Genomic DNA, 18582 nt, shown 5'->3' on the forward strand with positions numbered 1-18582 from the left:
TGAGGAGGTCGGTTATCTTGCGGAACCAAAGAGTTAGCTATTATAAGGCAATTATTTTATGACTTTTAATATCGGCCTACAGCTCGAAAAAGATGGTAGACACGGCCGTGCTTGCAGGCACTCCCATTTGGAAACTCCATGTAGGGCCTATGGTATTGCACTTTATGAAAATGGTGATTGAATACATATATGTATATGTGTGTCCTAAGCATTAGCTAATAATTGCAATGACCATAATTAAGATTGGTTTTGCCCTGGTCATTACACAACTGCTATGAGCTTTGTAATAGGATAACTGTGCTTGTTTTTGTCTTACCTGACTGATTTTCATATTGAAATCCATAAGAAAATAAGATAAGCTACGACAATTGCTATATAGGCCTAGTTCCTGTCACAAAAGACAAAATAATCATAAATCACAATTTTAATGAGTAGGCTATACGTTTCCTTTTCGGAACTAATCAAAATGTTAATTATGAAGTTTTGGTCGAAAGGCTTTAATGACACTCGAGTTGAAAAAAATCGTGAACGAACCTTCTCAATTCGTTTATTCGGGATGTTTACAGGGTAAAATATACATTTGGCAATTGTGGGCGTGGAGGAATTGTGTAGTTCTCTTGACCCAACTGTCATATGAGACACGTAGCCTACAAAAGCAAGTGCCGACACCACAGTTGCACCTCTGTGTATAGTAAAAGCTAAACAGTCGGAGTCACGAATCTTAATGCGCTCATCGGTGAAATACTACATAATTTATTTGGATGAATAAATTGACTCTGAACTCAAAGACACAATTTGAGGAAAATAAGTTTTTCGATTAAAACAGTTGCACTTTTCGTCGTTACTATACCAGCCATTGCAGAGATGATCCACGAGTCTATGTTTTCCTCCAAATGGGGTGAATTAGTTTTTAACCTTTGGTACTGCATCAACCCATTGACAAATTGGACTATTCACGTAATCGACGGTGCGAAAGGAAACAGAATGAGCTCAGTCTTGTTACTATTACTAGCGGTGAGTGTCATGAGTCTTTTGCATGCTTATTACTAAATGTATGGTTCTGTCAAATTAGGGTGCGCCAAAAGGTGTCTTTTGCAACTGCAATCGGCCAGTCGAATCATCATTTGAATTTTTAGAAGTGTATTCACTGACCCTTCCATTCAATCAATTTTTCTTAGCGTCTGTGCTGCTTAGCCACACCCACCTATTGTAGTTTATATGTGAAACTTGTTAACCTAAACCCAAATTGTTTTGTTGTTCCATACACCTGTTCATGAGTAGTCCTCAACCTGAATTCTTGTTTTATTCTAAATATTTATGCTTATGGCAGCTACATTTACACAATCTGACTAGCAGCAAGTCCAGGGTCTGCAGCTACACCCTTCTCAATTACATGCTGTGAACAGTAGGACAATAACAATCTTACAGTGGAGTGAATGAAAGGCCAAGACTGTAGGCTTCCTGAAATATTTTTTGCCTTCTCTCTCTCTCTTTCTCTCTCTCTCTCTCTCTCTCTCTCTCTCTCTCTCTCTCTCTCTCTCTCTCTCTCTCTCTCTCTCTCTCTCTCTCTCTCTCTCTCTCTCTCTCTCTCTCTCTCTCTCTCTCTCTCTCTCTCTCTCTCTCGCTCTCTCTCTCTGTAGTGTTGTCAGGAGATTCTGTCTTTTTATTTTTTAAGTTTAATACATTGATGTTTGCACAAATGAAACACTCAAATGAAAATATGTTTCTTTCAATTGTTAAATAAACTTCTCATTTGAGAGGTGAGGAGTCTCGAGAAACTATTTGTCTGTTGTTGGCCATTCTTTCAAATAGTGTGTATTAGGCCCTTGGGACGTGAGGTATGGCCTTTGCACACTGAGTCAGAAATTCGTGTCCGAAATGTTCGCACGTAAAAAAAAACGACCTCACGTTATGTCAATCGCGCTTACACACTGCCTCCAAAACTTTCGTCCGTCAAAAAAAAGTTCAGATCGGGTTCAATTTTCTGCGTCTTTCGCATCCATAGCCAGCATTTTGAGAGTTTTTTTGACAATTCACAGCCTCCGAATGTTGAGGCTGACGATTACGAAAAAACGCATATGAAAATTTCGCACTCAGTGTGCAAGGGCCTTTAGTCTCAAGCTAAGGTCTGATCAACCTTGTAGGCTAGTTTTTCTGCATGGTGGAGAGTGTATTATGTTGAAAACTTGAAACATCCTTTGTCCCTAGGAGTATCACTGAGGATATGTCCAAGAGCATCACCAAATCAATAAATTATCACATTTGTTGTATCCCTCTCATCCATATATATCATATAAAATATCATATAATTAACAATGAACAGTGAGTGTAGTTGTGTTGTGTTTGTGTTAACAATGCATTATCACTGTTACCACCATATAAAGGTGTGAATATAATAGGTTACTTATTAGTCCCTATTGATGTACATTTGAAGTTACGTTAATAACAATAACATTTTATTTAAAAATCACAGTGTATTTCCGTGGAACATTAAAGCAATCCAGTCTAAATGTTCATGTGTGAGTTTGATGGGAAGTTTCTCTGTCTCATGATCAATCCATCATATTAGCCTGAGGGATAACTGACTATATCAGATGACAACAACAGGGTCCAATAATTCAGGCTTTCCCCATTCTTTTTTTATAAACCAATTAGGCTAAATATCCAGTTCGGCCAGAACCCATATAACTTTTCCAATATTGTCTTCTTGACTTCATCAATTGTTTAATAACTAAACATGTACGTGAAAGAGTGGAAAACACAACAGGCAAGATCCAAGCAAAATTTTGTTTTGTTTGACTATTTCCTTACCTTTCATGTAATCATGCATTGTTGAATCTGTCAAGTCAAAAGTGTTACAACACTGTCAAAGACATTTTTTAAATGTGTAAAACAAGGACTTAAGCTCTAGAGGCTTTAAGGAGCTATACAATCTTGAAAGTAGATGGGGAATCATATGGCCACGAGAAGACTAGTTGGTATTATGGACAAATTCTCAAAAACAAACAGGAATTTGAAATGAAGGGAGTGCAGTAGATGTTAATTGTTTGGAGTGTGGAACATACACAAACACACCACCTGTTGAAAACTGACCGGTTGCCTGAGGTGACATGTTGTATCTGTGACCTGACTTCTGTCGTTAGGATTCCACAGGCATGAATCACTTGGATTTCACTTCTCTGCAGAACACCCTGTTCAGAACCCTTATTACTTCTCCTTTCATGTTGTGTCAAAAACATTTGCTCCTATTGAAATGCTTGGTTGTTATGTAAAATGCGTATTTATCTGTTCTTTGCAGGTTGGGACTTTGGCCAATCAGGAACCATGTTCCTCAGGCCAGTTCACAACCAGTGAAGAATGCTGCAAGCAGTGCCAGCCTGGAGAAGGAGTTCTGAAGCTGTGTGGAGCCACTCAGACGGTCTGTGACCCCTGCCTCGACAGTGAGTATCATGTACACACACAATCTGCCTGTGTTAAGCTCTCAAGGTCTCAAGGTCAACATTAGTTACCTTGCTAATGGGGTATGTAGGTATGGGGCATGATAACTTTGCATCCAATCAATCATCATTGTGTGCAAGTAAACAAGCCCCTTGTCCACATCCTGTCAACTTACATACATAGTTGTGGGAACATCAATAAGTAGTCTGGTTTCCAAATTAATGTCTCAATGATGCCTTTTCTCCAACAGCGCAAAAGCAACCATTATGCTTGACCATCAGTACTGTTTTTTAAATTAGCACAATTTCAATTATTGGCTGCATATTATGCATAATTTACTAGGAACCCAAATTATAAAAAAAATAATAATGTCACACTCCAAAGATAAATTGTAAGTCTTTTAATATTTGATCATCATTGGGTTTATTGATACATTGACAAATAAAGATGCTATTGTAAAATGTCTAAACTGTGCAGAGGTATAAACATTGTCACTTCAAATGAAAATTAAAATATATATACTTTTGTCATTTCCTGACCCCAGGAGTTTTATGTTATTTGGTGTCAGAGTAGTTGCCAGTAAAGTAAAATTTACTTTGTTCAAGTATGTTGGGTCTTTCTTGTTAGGACATGAAATCCTTTAACCACACAAGTGGTCTTGTGACTTGTGGACTAAAAGGGATAAAAGGACACAGAAATAGGACGATTGCATAATGCCTTAAAGTTTGCCATTATGTATATAAAAATAATATCAAAAGTGTAAACATCTTGAGAATTTAGCTGCTCTCTCTCTCACACACACACACACACACACACACACACACACACACACACACACACACACACACACACCTGCAGTATAGCACAGTTGTCTACATACACTTCCAACACACACAGACCCAAGTTCACATTAGGGAACACTGGCAGGCACACTGTCCAAACTTCACACATTTAGACATTTTTCCTTGAATTTCTGCTACAGTTGATTCATTCAGGAGTCATTTCATGGGATGGAAAACAAAGGAACAGATTGTTATCTCCATGCTGTTAATATATGCTGAGCCATGCCCCACTCTCTCCCCCATAGCTGCAGGCTAGCTTTATTATTGTATTGACTTGCATTATTGATGCATGGCGTTATAATGGATCTGATGGCACAGTTGGGTGGGGGATGGGGACAGTTGGAGGAGTAAGGACAAGACTTAAAATTATTAAAGTACTGGATATATACACACATATACATACATCTTGGTTACACATATTGACACATTATCATTACAGTTTTTCACGATTGGTAAAACACATTTCTTGAAGCAGTCACCCATTTTCTCAAAACTGTAAACACAAAACCTCATCTTCAAGCACTATTTACAAAACCTCTGAATCATCTTGCAAAATGAAACTTTAGCCTCAAAACAGTTTTACCTGTGCTCAAAATCAAACTTTTGCATCAAAACAGATTTACCTGTGCTCAAAATCAAACACTGCTCTCAAATCATAAACAAAGTGATCAAAATGATATACACTATCAAGCAGTCAGTAAACAATACACCAAAAAATAGAAAACACATTGTTAAAAACATATAGTTCTCAGGGAGAAGTACATTTCTAATCTCAAAACAAATTTCATATTTATCCGTCATTGTCTTTTGATGAACGAAAACATGTTCTATCATAGTAGCTCAAAATTGATCAGAAATTACTACTCTGCTTTGCTCTTTGCAATTTTTTTTGTTCCTTCTCCTCCTTGTACCCCTATACATTACATTTTCAAACTTCACTGAAACTAAAAGAAAATCTAAATGCCTTACTTTAGGATGGGGTCAAGTGAAACTCACAAATATGTTGACATCCCAGCGGCGATGCCTCATTCAGATGGTGAAACATGTTCTCAACTCAGATATTTTTCAACGGAGATTGTAACCTCAGTCATGACACTACTGCTCTCGAGCTTCTAGTAGACATGGTAAACTGTTGTCTGTCTTGTGGATTTTCCTGTAGAGGTCAATAGGACAATTAGTCAAGTAAAATCTGCCCTGAAGCCACAGGGAACCACTGCAGCTGGGACATGATGGTTTTATACGGGTTAGGGACCTCAGACCTTTTAAGACTGACGGTTGTGTAATCATCTGGCTAGCTAATTTTTAGTGTATAAGAAATAATACATGAAAATGCACATACAATATAACTCAGAACAACAATATGTTAACATTGACGTGGACAGTTTTATTGTACTAGTACAGTGCCAGTTGGCGGCGAACGTGTGTATATGTATTTCTTACGAGATCCTTGGTTCCATCTTTTAGTGCCAATCAACGTATTTATATTTATTTCTCACAAGATCCACAACTACATCGCTTAATGCAGCCAGAACGTCGCGTCACATGGAAAGGTAGATTCAAGGGTTCCATGGCTTGGAGGGGGCTCATTACTGTGAGGGTTTTCATTTCTGTAGTAATTATTTGTCAATGAAATCAATATTTCAAACCAAAATAATATACTTGCAGAAAAATATAGAATTAACTAAACCACATTGCCCGCAGTGAAAACCAATAACAGACAATGGTCTGATATGTCTGTAATGAATTACTTACTAAGTTACCATTCAACTATAAACATTCAGTTATGAAATACTTGGTGTACAGATACACGTTATAAAACAGTTGTACAACGGTCAGACCCACTCATCAGGTATGTAGGGTGGCGGCTGGTGACTCAAAAAATTGGGGAGGACAGGAGAAAAAACAAACTAAGTCTTGTTTTTTTGTAGCAATAAGCCGACTAGCAACATATTGGGCAGTGAAGTGTCAGGTGGCTGAGCGGTTAGGGAATCGGGCTAGTAATCAGAAGGTTGCTGGTTTGATTCCTGGCCGTGCAAAATGACGTTGTGTCCTTGGGCAAGGCACTTTACCTTACTTGCCTCGGGGGGAATGTCCCTGTACTTACTGTAAGTCGCTCTGGATAAGAGCGTCTGCTTAATGACTAAATGTAAATGTATTGTAAACTTACTATAACTTGGGTAACGTAATGCATCTGAAGTCTATCCCCATTTTCCATAGCTCTAAAAATAATATCATACTGGCTACAGGCTGTCTTGTAGGTGAATCTATTGTCAATCATCTGATGTACGCAGATGATTTGGTCTTACTCAGCCCATATAGTGCTGGGCTGCAACAGATGCTGAGGGTGTGCTCTCAGTATGGCATAGATCATGATATAAAATATAGAAAAGAAAAGCCACAATAATAGTCAAAAGAAATCAGGACAGGAAATTAACCTTCCCTACTCTGTAAAAAAAAAAAGATGAAATTACCACACTTTTTCTGTAAATTATGTGTTTTTTTTCTGTATTTCTGAATGACAGGAAATACAGATAGGAAGACAATGTCAAACTGTAAATTTATAAATTTACATAAACATTACAGCCAAATGTTGTTTCTTAAAAATACACTAAAATGTTTTTTTTTTTACAAATATTTATAACATTTTCACCAAAATGTTCTGTTAAAACACTTAATTTCACTTTATCAAAACTAGCTAATTGGGTGTGCTTTGCCTTCGGCAAGGGCACAACCTTTGTTCTCTCACATATATATTATTTTTATTTTTATTATTTTTATTATTGGGTGTGCTTTGCCTTCGGCAAGGGCACAACCTTTGTTCTCTCACATATATATTATTATTGTTCTTTTTGCCCCCCTAAAACTCAGTCAATATTTGGCCTACATAGACAACCTAGGTGTCAAACGTTTCGTCCTGGTACCGATTGAGTTGCTTGTATTGGGATTTACGTTCCGTTGCACGGTTTAAGTAGAAATGACGTTTTTGTGTCGAAAAGTGAAGCTAACGGTGGCTAACTTGCTAACCACAGTCAATGACGCTACTTACATCACTAACGTCACGAAAACTCGCGTGACTACCTCTAGCAGAATATTAGTTTAGCAGCTCGTTAACTTCTGGGAGATAGCTAGGCTAACTATAGCTTTACTGCAAGGCAGCTGCGGAAACGCCACAAGCAAAGAGGCCAGGTGATAACTATTTACAAATTTTACTTTGTGATATGACACACAATTGTGATGTGTAATGTACAATATCAGCTGATATTATTAAGGAAGTACATCTACTTTCGGAAACAGTAGTCTACTATTTCACTGAAGTATTAGCATCATGACATTAGCCTGTGTTGCCCGGGCAACACATACTACAGTGGTCTATGATGTAGCGTTATCTGTTTTCAATCGTTAAAATAAACATTCCTCACATATACATTTTCGTTGTAGGATTTATTCTGACATTAGTAAACGATTTGTTGGTGAAATTACCATTACCTGTGGTTTCAAACCAGTGTTGCTCACTGCAACGCTGTAGCCTACGCGAGACACTACAAAAACATCTACACAGCTGTAGGAAGTCAAACGGCGACAGAACATGTTCGGCACTCCCCTTACTTAAATCAAAAGTCTATCTAACTACTAACCTGAACTTCATTGCCACAGCCTAAACGTTGTCAATCTGTTCATGAAAATAATTAATTTCAGTTTAAACCGTACAACGGAACGTTAAATCCAATTCAACCAACGCAATCGCTACCAAGAAGAACACAGCAGTAGTCTAGTACTGTGCCGTAGTAGTACAATTTACCGGGGCAGCTTCTCCACAGAGGGCTATATCGCATTTTGCGTTGTTACTGACAATGATCGCTACCAGTGAGCTTTTTATGAATGAGCGATTTTCCACTAAATAAATGTCAAGCTTATTTACGTTTTTGGGGGCATATTTTCAGTTAGCAGATGGTACTGTTTGAATCACGATTCCATCTTCTACTGCCGGTAACGTCGTAGAATAATCTTCAAAGGGGGTTCTTTATTAATGAATGCAATATGAGTAGGCTAAATGCCTGAAAATTTCACGAGAAGGGAAAACTTAAAAGGACGTTTAAGTCATAGAGATTAGGTTCATTTTTACACCGGTCTGCCAAATTTATTCGTTTTGATTCAACGATGAGGCTGCCTCTTGCAGGGGAAATGAGAAGACATCATATTTAATTCTACACTTCACTTGTATTTTCAGTTGTAAACGAGCAGCACAAAAAAATGCTTTTAAATCTATGTAATCTTTATAAATAATAAGTATGCATTTTTATATAAAATATACAGAAATATCAGTTGTAAAAATGTCATTCAAAACGGACCCCTGTGCAACCGACGCAAGCAAGCACACCCTACAATTTCCCCAGAAATTGTACCCTCTCTAGTTTAAGTTATTTTGCAGATATTTACTTTCATCCCACGGACAAATAACTTCATAACATAATTTTTGGTTTAGACATAGGAACCTTGAATTGTGAACTGAACTCGGGTAGTTGACGTCATGAAATCCCAGCATGCACCAGTCAATATCAAAGACTACAAAAGCCTGCAAAAGCCTTTTTGGGGCTATCTCGTTGTTTATGATCATTGACCAATGCACTTTTAGTAAAGCTCTCTCTTGGAAGTCGCTTTGGATAAAAGCAGCTGCTAACTGAACTAGAGAGGGTACAATTTCTGGGGAAATTGTAGGGTGTGCTTGCTTGCGTCGGTTGTAGGTGGGTCCGTCCTCTAAGTTTTTCCCTTCTAGTGATATTTTCAAGCATTTAGCCTACTCATATTGCATATTTCATTAAGAACACCCTTTGAAACAGAAAATATGCCCCCCAAAACGTAAATAAGTTTGACATTAATGTAGGGGGAAATGGCTAATTCAAAATAAGTTTTCTAGAGGCAAGCTAGCTGCTGTTGTTCCACATTTCACTGATTGTTTGAAAGCGCCGGAAATGAGAACGTTTCTGTTGACGTAAAGTTTAGCTGTGGCATTGAAGACAGTACTACACACTGCCAGTGGGCGAGCCGAGTCTGACTGATGCTAACGTCAAAACCAGCCACGGTGTCACTCAAATTCCAAGTTTTACACAAATCACAAAAATATGCTGACCCGCTGGCTATCTTCGCAATCGCCATATCTTTAAAACACTGCCCTCCTTCTGATTTTTGATGTAGAATTGACCCTGGTACGAAATTAAGAAAATACTCATCAGAGATCGACAACAGCTGACGCAATCGTCAACGGAGGCTGACGGGGCTCTCACGTAGCAAACCAATCAAAGTTTTTACAGCAACCTACATTAAAATCTCACCATCTGGCTGTCTTCACAATAGTCATATCGTCATAACATTGCCCTCCTTCTGTTTTTTGGTGTAGAATTGACCGAACTATAAAATTACGAAAATACTAAACTACTATGACGCTTGCATGGCTGCCGCCTAGGCAGTCTCACGGGCGACCCGCACTTGCTCAAATTACAAAGACTTTCACGACCTAAATAAAAAATCTGAGATGGCAGTTCCACTCAAAATTGCTTTCTCAACAAAACCCAATGGTTGGTAATTTTGTCATTTTTCACTCATAATCCAAGCTCCAATTTGCGTGCTACAACGTCTCTATCACGTTGTATCCATGCGTCGTTGCTAACGTGTGCTGACGTAGTGACGTAGGCTAGCACTGGTACCCTTCGTTGACAGAAGACACTTTTTGCCACAAAAACGTTGTAACCTCCTAAACTGTGCAACGGAGTGTAAATAAAAATACAAGCAACTCAATCGCTACCAAGACGAAACTTTTGACATCTAGGTTGTCCATGTAGTCCAAATATTGACTGAGGCTTAGGGGGGCAAAAATAAATAATAACTAGAAAAGGCTGTTCCTGCGAAACAGCAGTGAGAATGCTGAAAACCTGAATGGGGATAGCTGACCATGCTAAAAAAGTGGAAAATTGTGAAAATTTAGTAGAAAGTTATAAGCTAAAGCTTAAAAGCGCCCGAAAGGTATTTTTGAAAGGGGCTGGAGCTGGACGAAAGCATAAAACTACAGAAAAGAGAAGAAAAATGCAAAAAGAGAAATAATTCAGAAGAATTTGAAAATTTAGTAGAAAGTCATTTGCTCAGGTTTCAAAAGGTCTGAAATGTATTTTAGAGAGGACCTGGAGCTAACTCTGATTAAAATGCTGCTGCAAAAAAAGCTGAACTATTGTGGGTAGTAAATAAGATCATGCTACATCTAACCAGCGGATCATCTTGCAAGTGTGTCAAAGTGGTATTTTTACAGACTGTATTAACACCGTAAAGGCCGATTTATACTTCTCCGTTTTTACGGAGACGGACACAGGGAACGCCCTCTCCGATGAGGAATTCCCTCTCCGTGCCCTCTCCGAGCCCCTCGGAAAGCTCTACGTGCACCTCCTGATTTTCCTGACTATCCGTCTGTCCGTCCGTCATTTTACGGATACCCCTTGGCTGTGATTAGTCCGTATTAAGAACTGCTTGCGTCAGGGGCGGGGTTGCCGTGATAAACAGGACGAACAGAATCCTTTGACCGCCATTGCTGATAGGCCGATATATGCTTCTGCGTTTTTTGAAAAACGGACACATGGGAACGCCCTCGTCTCCGTGGAATGCCCTCTACGAGCTCTCCGTCAGCCCTCGGAGAGCCCCGGAGAGCTCGACGTGCACCTCCTGAATTTTCTAACTATCCGTCGTAATTTCGGAGAGCTACTGAGACTCCCTTGGCTGTGATTGGTCAGTATTAAGAACCGCTTGCGTCAGGGGCGGGGTTGCCGGGATAAACAGGACGAACAGAATCCTTTGACCGCCATTGCTGTAAGTTTTCACAATTCACATCTAAACAGTACATGTAAATCAGCATCTGAATTAAAATGTGACGAGAAATGGGCAGTGTAGTTGCTGAAAATGTGCGTATTTTATTGATGAAACGGCTAATTTGTAAATTTGCTCCGACTTCTCGATACCCTAGGTAAATAAACACTGCACAACGACTTACAAAAAAACGTTGCGCCACCTACTCTTCTGGTGGTGAATTGTTTTCAGCACCCACAGCCTACGGAGAACCATAAACGAAGTCTATCCGTCCGTATCCGTGCGCCCGCCCATCCGTAAACGGAGACGCAGAAGCATATTTCGGCCTTAATGATAATTTCACCAACAAATCGTTTACTTGTAATGTAATGTCATAAATCCTACAACGAAAATGTATTTGTGAGGAATGTTCATTTTAACGTTTGAAAACAGATGCATCATAGACCACTGTGGTATGTGTTGCCTGGGCAACAGAGGCTAATGTCATGATGCTAATAGGTGTGTTCGACTTCATGCAGCGCCGGCGGCGCCGACAGCCGGTTGCAGCTGGCTGCCTTGAATCTGAGAATGCCATTGGCTGCTTCAAGTCAGCCGGGCTGCAGGCGGCTGCAGACGACGCAGGCGCTGCATGAAGTCGAACGCACCTATTGCTTCAGTGAAATAGTAGACTACCGTTTCCGAGAGTAGATGTGGGCCTACTTCCTTAATAATATCAGCTAATATTGTACATTACATTTCACAATTGTGTTTCACATCACAAAGTAAAATGAGTAAATAGTTATCACCCTGGCCTCTTTGCTTGTGGCGTTTCTGCAGCTGCCTTGCAGTAAAGCTATAGTTAGCCTAGCAATCCCCCAAGTTAACAGATGCGAAACGAATGTTCTGCTACAGTTAGTCACGCGTGTTTTCGTGACGTAGTGACGTTAGTAACGTCAGTAACTGTGGCTAGCAAATTAGCCACCGTTAGCTTCACTTTTCGCCACAAAAACTTAACTTGAGCCTAAACCATGCAACGGAGGGTAAATACAAGTAACTCAATCGCTACCAAGTCGAAACATTTGACACCTAGGTTGTCTATGTAGTCCAAATATTGACTGAGACTTAGGGGGGCAAAAATAAATAATAACTAGAGAGGGTACAATTTCTGGGGAAATTGTAGGGTGTGCTTGCTTGCGTCGGTTGCACAGGGGTCCGTTTTTGAATGACATTTTTACAACTGATTTCTGTATATTTTATATGAAAATGCATTTCCCCTGCAAGAGGCAGCCTCATCGTTGAATCAAAACGAATACATTTGGCAGACCGGTGTAAACATTGACCTAATTTCTATGACTTAAACGTCATTTTAAGTTTTTCCCTTCTCGTGATATTTTCAGGCATGTAGCCTACTCATTGCATTCATTCATTAATAAAGAACCCCCTTTGAAGATTATTCTACGACGTTACCCGGCAGTAGAAGATGGAATCGCGATTCAAACAGTACCATCTGCTAACTGAAAATATGCCCCCCAAAACGTAAATAAGCTTGACATTTATTTAGTGGAAAACCGCTCATTCATAAAAAACTCACTGGTAGCGACCATTGTCAGTAACAACGCAAAATGCGATATAGCCCTGTGTGGAGAAGCTGCCCCGGTAAATTGTACTACTACGGTACAGTACTAGTAGACTACTGCTGTGTTCGTCTTGGTAGCGATTGCGTTGGTTGAATTGGATTTAACGTTCCGTTGTATGGTTTAGGCTGAAATTAATTATTTTCATGAACAGGTTGACAACGTTTAGGCTGTGGCAATGAAGTTCAGGTTAATAGTTAGATAGACTTTTGATTTAAGTAAGGAGAGTGCCGAACATGTTCTGTCGCCGTTTGACTTCCTACAGCTGTGTAGATGTTTTTGTAGTGTCTCGCGTAGGCTACAGCGTTGCAGTGATACACTGGATTGAAACCACAGGTAATGATAATTTGACCCACAAATCGTTTACTTGTAATCTAATGTCAGAATAAATCCTACAACGAAAATGTATATGTGAGGAATGTTTATTTTAACGATTGAAAACAGATACATCATAGACCACTGTAGTATGTGTTGCCCGGGCAACACAGGCTAACGTCATGATGCTAATACTTCAGTGAAATAGTAGACTACTGTTTCCGAAAGTAGATGTACTTCCTTAATAATATCAGCTTATATTGTACATTACACATCACAATTGTGTGTCATATCACAAAGTAAAATGAGTAAATAGTTATCACCCTGGCCTCTTTGCTTGTGGCGTTTCTGCAGCTGCCTTGCAGTAAAGCTATAGTTAGCCTAGCAATCCCCCAAGTTAACAGATGCGAAACGAATGTTCTGCTACAGTTAGTCACGCGTGTTTTCGTGACGTAGTGACGTTAGTAACGTCAGTAACTGTGGCTAGCAAATTAGCCACCGTTAGCTTCACTTTTCGCCACAAAAACTTAACTTGAGCCTAAACCATGCAACGGAGGGTAAATACAAATACAAGTAACTCAATCGCTACCAAGTCGAAACATTTGACACCTAGGTTGTCTATGTAGTCCAAATATTGACTGAGACTTAGGGGGGCAAAAATAAATAATAACTAGAGCGGGTACAATTTCTGGGGAAATTGTAGGGTGTGCTTGCTTGCGTCGGTTGCACAGGGGTCCGTTTTTGAATGACATTTTTACAACTGATTTCTGTATATTTTATATGAAAATGCATAGTTATTATTTATAAAGATGAAATAGATTTTTTTTTTTAACAGACAAAAATGCTGCTCATTTACAACTGAAAATACGAGTGAAGTGTAGAATGAAATAGATGTCTTCTCATTTCCCCTGCAAGAGGCAGCCTCATCGTTGAATCAAAACGAATACATTTGGCAGACCGGTGTAAACATTGACCTAATTTCTATGACTTAAACGTCATTTTAAGTTTTTCCCTTCTCGTGATATTTTCAGGCATGTAGCCTACTCATTGCATTCATTCATTAATAAAGAACAGATGCAAAACGAATGTTCTGCCAAAGGTAGTCACGCGTGTTTTTGTGACGTTAGTGACGTAGTGACGTTAGTAACGTCAGTGACTGTGGCTAGCAAATTAGCCACCGTTAGCTTCACTTTTCGCCACAAAAACTTAACTTCAGCCTAAACCATGCAACGGAACGTAAATTCCATAGAAGCAACTCAATCGCTACCAAGACTAAACTTTTGACACCTACTTTGTCTATGTAGGCTAAATATTGACTGAGTTTTAGGGGGGCAAAAAGAATAATAATAATAATATATATGTGAGAGAACAAAGGTTGTGCTCTCGCCGAAGGCTTGAGCACACCCAATAATAAATATATATGTGAGTGAACAAAGGTTGTGCCCTTGCCGAAGGAAAAGCACACCCAATAATATATATGTGAGAGAACAAAGGTTGTGCCCTTGCCGAAGGCAAAGCACACCCAATAAATATATATGTGAGAGAACAAAGGTTGTGCTCTCGCCGAAGGCTTGAGCACACCCAATAAATGTAAAGACTCCAGAGTAGGACGAAGGAAAGTTGATTAGATAGTTAGATAGCGGCAACGCTCCTGTTACCCAGAATGCCCCGCGGCTAGCTGAAAAGCTACAGAGTTAAAGGTTTAAGCTTAGTTAGATAAGCATTGTTTGGAGTTTTGTTGTTGTGTTCGTTCTGTTTTGATATGTGTAATGTGATTGTCTGTAGTTTGGATACATTAAGTGTTCACCCTGAGTGTGAATGTTGTCCAGTTAGATGGCTATCTAACCTGTCTAATAAGCCTAATGTGCGGCGAGCAATATTCCTCTCCAATTCGCACAGCTTTTTATTTTATTTGACCTTTATTTATTCTGGTAAAATCAATTGAGAACCAATTCTCATTTACAATGATGACCTGTCCAGGAGACAGAAGCACAGTCCACACAAGTGACACAACCAGTCATTTGCAGCAGCAAAATGAAAGGCGTTATGACCAAACACTGTACGGACTTTCGGAATGCTGAGCCTAATGAAGTCACTTGATCTTAAGTGGCGATTACTGTCAGAGATGTGCAGAAGATTTGATAGGTAGCGAGGGGTCATTCCCAGAATGGATTTGTAGACCACGAGCAGCCAATGTTGTAGCCGCCTGGTGTGAAGGGAGGGCCAGTCCACCAGACTGTAAAGATCACAGTGGTGGGTGGTGAAGGGGACACCTGTGGCAAAACGGATTGCTGAATGGTGGAGTGTGTCCAGTTTTCTGAGGGTGGTCTTTGATGCCATTTTATAAATTATCTCACCGTAGTCAGAAAGAGGAAGGATGGTCATTTTCACAAGGGTGACTTTGGCAGAGTGTGTGAAGGAGGCCTTGTTTCGATACAAAAAACAAAGTCTAGCTTTGACTTTATAGAAGGTTATTAATATGTGTATTAAATGAGAGAGATGAGTCCAACCAGAAGCCAAGGTATTTATAGGAGCTGACAAACTCCAGCTCTGAGCCATCAGCACTGTAGATCTTGGGAGGGCTGAGGATGATGAGGTTTTTCCGGTCAAACAACTTACATTTGTTTTTTTTGGAGTTGAGGAGCAGATGGATGTTGTGGAAAAACTGTTGGATGGAGGTGAGGCTTTGCTGAAGAGTGGATACAGCAGAGTGGAGTGAAGGACCAGTTGAATATATGATGGTATCAGTATACAGATAAATCCTGGAGTTACCTGCTGCTTTGGCTACCTCATTAATATAAATGGAAAACAAAATAGGACCTAAGATGGAGCCTTGAGGCACACCTTTAGAGATGGTAAGAGGTTCAGACATGATGTTTTCAGTCTTCACCCGCTGGATACGATCAGCCAAGTAGCTAGCAAACCAGTCACAACATCTACTGGACAAGCCAATGCAGGTAATCCTGTGCCGGAGAATGTTATTGTTGACCGAGTCAAAAGCCTTGGCTAGATCTATAAAGTAACCAACTAAGCCAACTGAAAATACTTACATTGTGTACTCATAGATTAATTCATTTTGAAACTTTATGATGGGATAAATTAGAGTATGGCGGGCGCATAGGATGTACCATGTCGAGTGGATTGTTTGTATGAGTGATTCGCAACATATAAATATAAACATGTTTGCTGCCACAGTGTTTCCCATTCACAAAGGTATCAAGTTGACTTATTATAAAGTGTTACCGCACACTGCATTACTTATAGAATGAATGGGTCAATGGGTTTCTATGAAAATTCAACTGGAGCTGGGGGGGTCATCATCATCAACGTCTCTAACGAAAGCCGCGCTTACACGAAAAAGCCTTGCTTAGGTAAACGTCAACTTAGATTTAAGCCTCAAGCCGTTCCACTAACGTTCATTAAAAATATCCAAATGAATAAGAATCTGAATTTGCTTTATTCGCCAAGGTAAGTTCACACAAACATGGGACTTTACTGTGGCTGGAAGGTGCATACGATAAACATATACGAATCTTAAATAGAAAAAGTAGGTTACAACAGTCCCAAAAATTCTAAACAATACTATACCATATAAAATATCAAAATAAGATTACAATTATAAGATATGACTGTTTATGGACGTATAAATAAGAGTTATAAATAAAAGTGTACACTGACAGTGGGACTCCTTACAGTGCGTGTTCACTACAGTGGAGCAGGTGACACGGCTTCCAATTCATTTTCAACGAAGCCGGGCGTTAACACTTGCGTAGTGCATTGTGGGAAGGAGCAGAGCGTTGCAAGCTGAAATATTCTAAACTTTATGTAAATGAGGAGCTTTAAGCGCAAGCGTCGGCCAGTCGGATTGTTTTCTTAGCTAGTTTAGTTTTGACTGGCAACATAATGACGTTGCAAACACTGCAGTTGTCAGCAAGCAGTTAAACCCACTGTTCCCAAAGAAAAAAGCTTCACATCGTGGGGTGTAAAGGTTTTCTGGATTCAGATAAGACGATGAAAGTCAAACTCACGTCCATTTCAAGCAGAATTTTGCCATAGTAGCAACACCGCAGGGTAACACCATACATAAATAATCACAATAAACTTCCCCACAAACTGCATTAGGAATAAATAAATCTAATAATCATGGATACATAGATCTTTCGATCTGCCAACAGACACTGCCAGTGGGCACTGCACTAGTTTAAGTGAAAAACAGGAGCGATCCCTTTCTGTTGTCCAAAGCTGATGTCCATCCATCATCATCCGCTTGTCTGGGGTCGGGCCACAGTGTAAGCAGGCTAAGTAGGGCGTTCCAGATGTCCCTCTCCCCAGTAATGCTTTCCAGCTTTTCCTGGGAAGGCGTTCTCAGGCCAGATGAGAAATATCATCCCTCCAGGCTCCAGCCAGGTCTGGGTCTACCCCGGGGTCTCCTCCCAGTTGGACGTGCCTGGAAAACCTCCAAAAGAAGGCGCCCAGGAGGCATCCTGGGCGTCAGATGCCTGAACCACCTCAACTGGCTCCTCTTGACACAACTGGCTCCTGGCTCCACTCCGAGCTTACAATGGTGATGTGCCAGTCCTAAATCAGGCACATTCATATTGTTTTTTCAGTTTATATTGGGTCAAATGCATAAAACATGTTAAACTAGAGAGGGTGCAATTCCTTGGGAAATTGTAGGGTGTGCTTGCTTGCGTTGGTTGCACAGGGGTCTGTTTTTTAATGACATTTTTACAACATTTCTTTTGATATTTCTGTATATTTTATATAAAATGCATAGGGCCTACTTATTATTTATAAAAATTACATAGATTTAAAAGCATCTTTTTTTTGCTGCTCATTTACAACTCAAAATACGAGTTAAGTGTAGAATGAAATAGATGTCTTCTCATTTCACCTGCAAGAGGCAGCCTCATCGTTGAATCAAAACGAATAAATTTGGCAGACCGGTGTAAAAATATGACTTAAACGTCCTTTTAAGTTTTTCCCTTCTCGTAATATTTTAAGGAATTTAGCCTACTCATATTGCATTCATTCATGAATAAAGAACCCCCTTTGAAGATTATTGTACGACGTTACCGGCAGTAGAAGATGGAATCGCGATTCAAACAGTACCATCTGCTAACTGAAAGTATGCCCCCAAAAACGTAAATAAGCTTGACATTTATTTAGTGGAAAATCGCTTTCATAAAAAGCTCACTGGTAGCGATCATTGTCAGTAACAACGCCAAGTGCGATATAGCCCTGTGTGGAGAAGCTGCCCCGGTAAATTGTACTACTACGGTACAGTACTAGACTACCGCTGTGTTCGTCTTGGTAGCGATTGCGTTGGTTGAATTTGATTTAACGTTCCGTTGTACGGTTTAGGCTGAAATTAATTATTTTCATGAACAGATTGACAAAGTTTAGGCTGTGGCAATGAAGTTAAGGTTAGTAGTTAGATAGATTTTTGATTTAAGTAAGGGGAGTGCCGAACATGTTCTGTCGCCGCTTGACTTCCTACAGCTGTGTAATGTTTTTGTAGTGTCTCG

At 39.7% G+C, this 18582-nt stretch overlaps 1 protein-coding gene across 1 annotated transcript in view; it reads left to right on the forward strand.

Moving 5' to 3' along the window:
- Positions 1 to 676: 676 nt before the first annotated feature.
- ngfrb (nerve growth factor receptor b) overlaps positions 677 to 18582 on the forward strand; it is a 73655-nt gene continuing 55749 nt past the window's right edge. Inside the window, exons 1-2 of the mRNA XM_062475141.1 lie at positions 677 to 1014; positions 3299 to 3440. Of these exons, the coding sequence (XP_062331125.1) occupies positions 865 to 1014; positions 3299 to 3440 (292 nt within the window). The 5' untranslated portion in view covers positions 677 to 864. The remainder of the gene's footprint in view (positions 1015 to 3298; positions 3441 to 18582) is intronic.

The sequence above is a fragment of the Osmerus eperlanus genome, chromosome 12, assembly GCF_963692335.1.
Source record: "Osmerus eperlanus chromosome 12, fOsmEpe2.1, whole genome shotgun sequence".
In the NCBI taxonomy this organism is placed as follows: Eukaryota; Metazoa; Chordata; class Actinopteri; order Osmeriformes; family Osmeridae; genus Osmerus; species Osmerus eperlanus.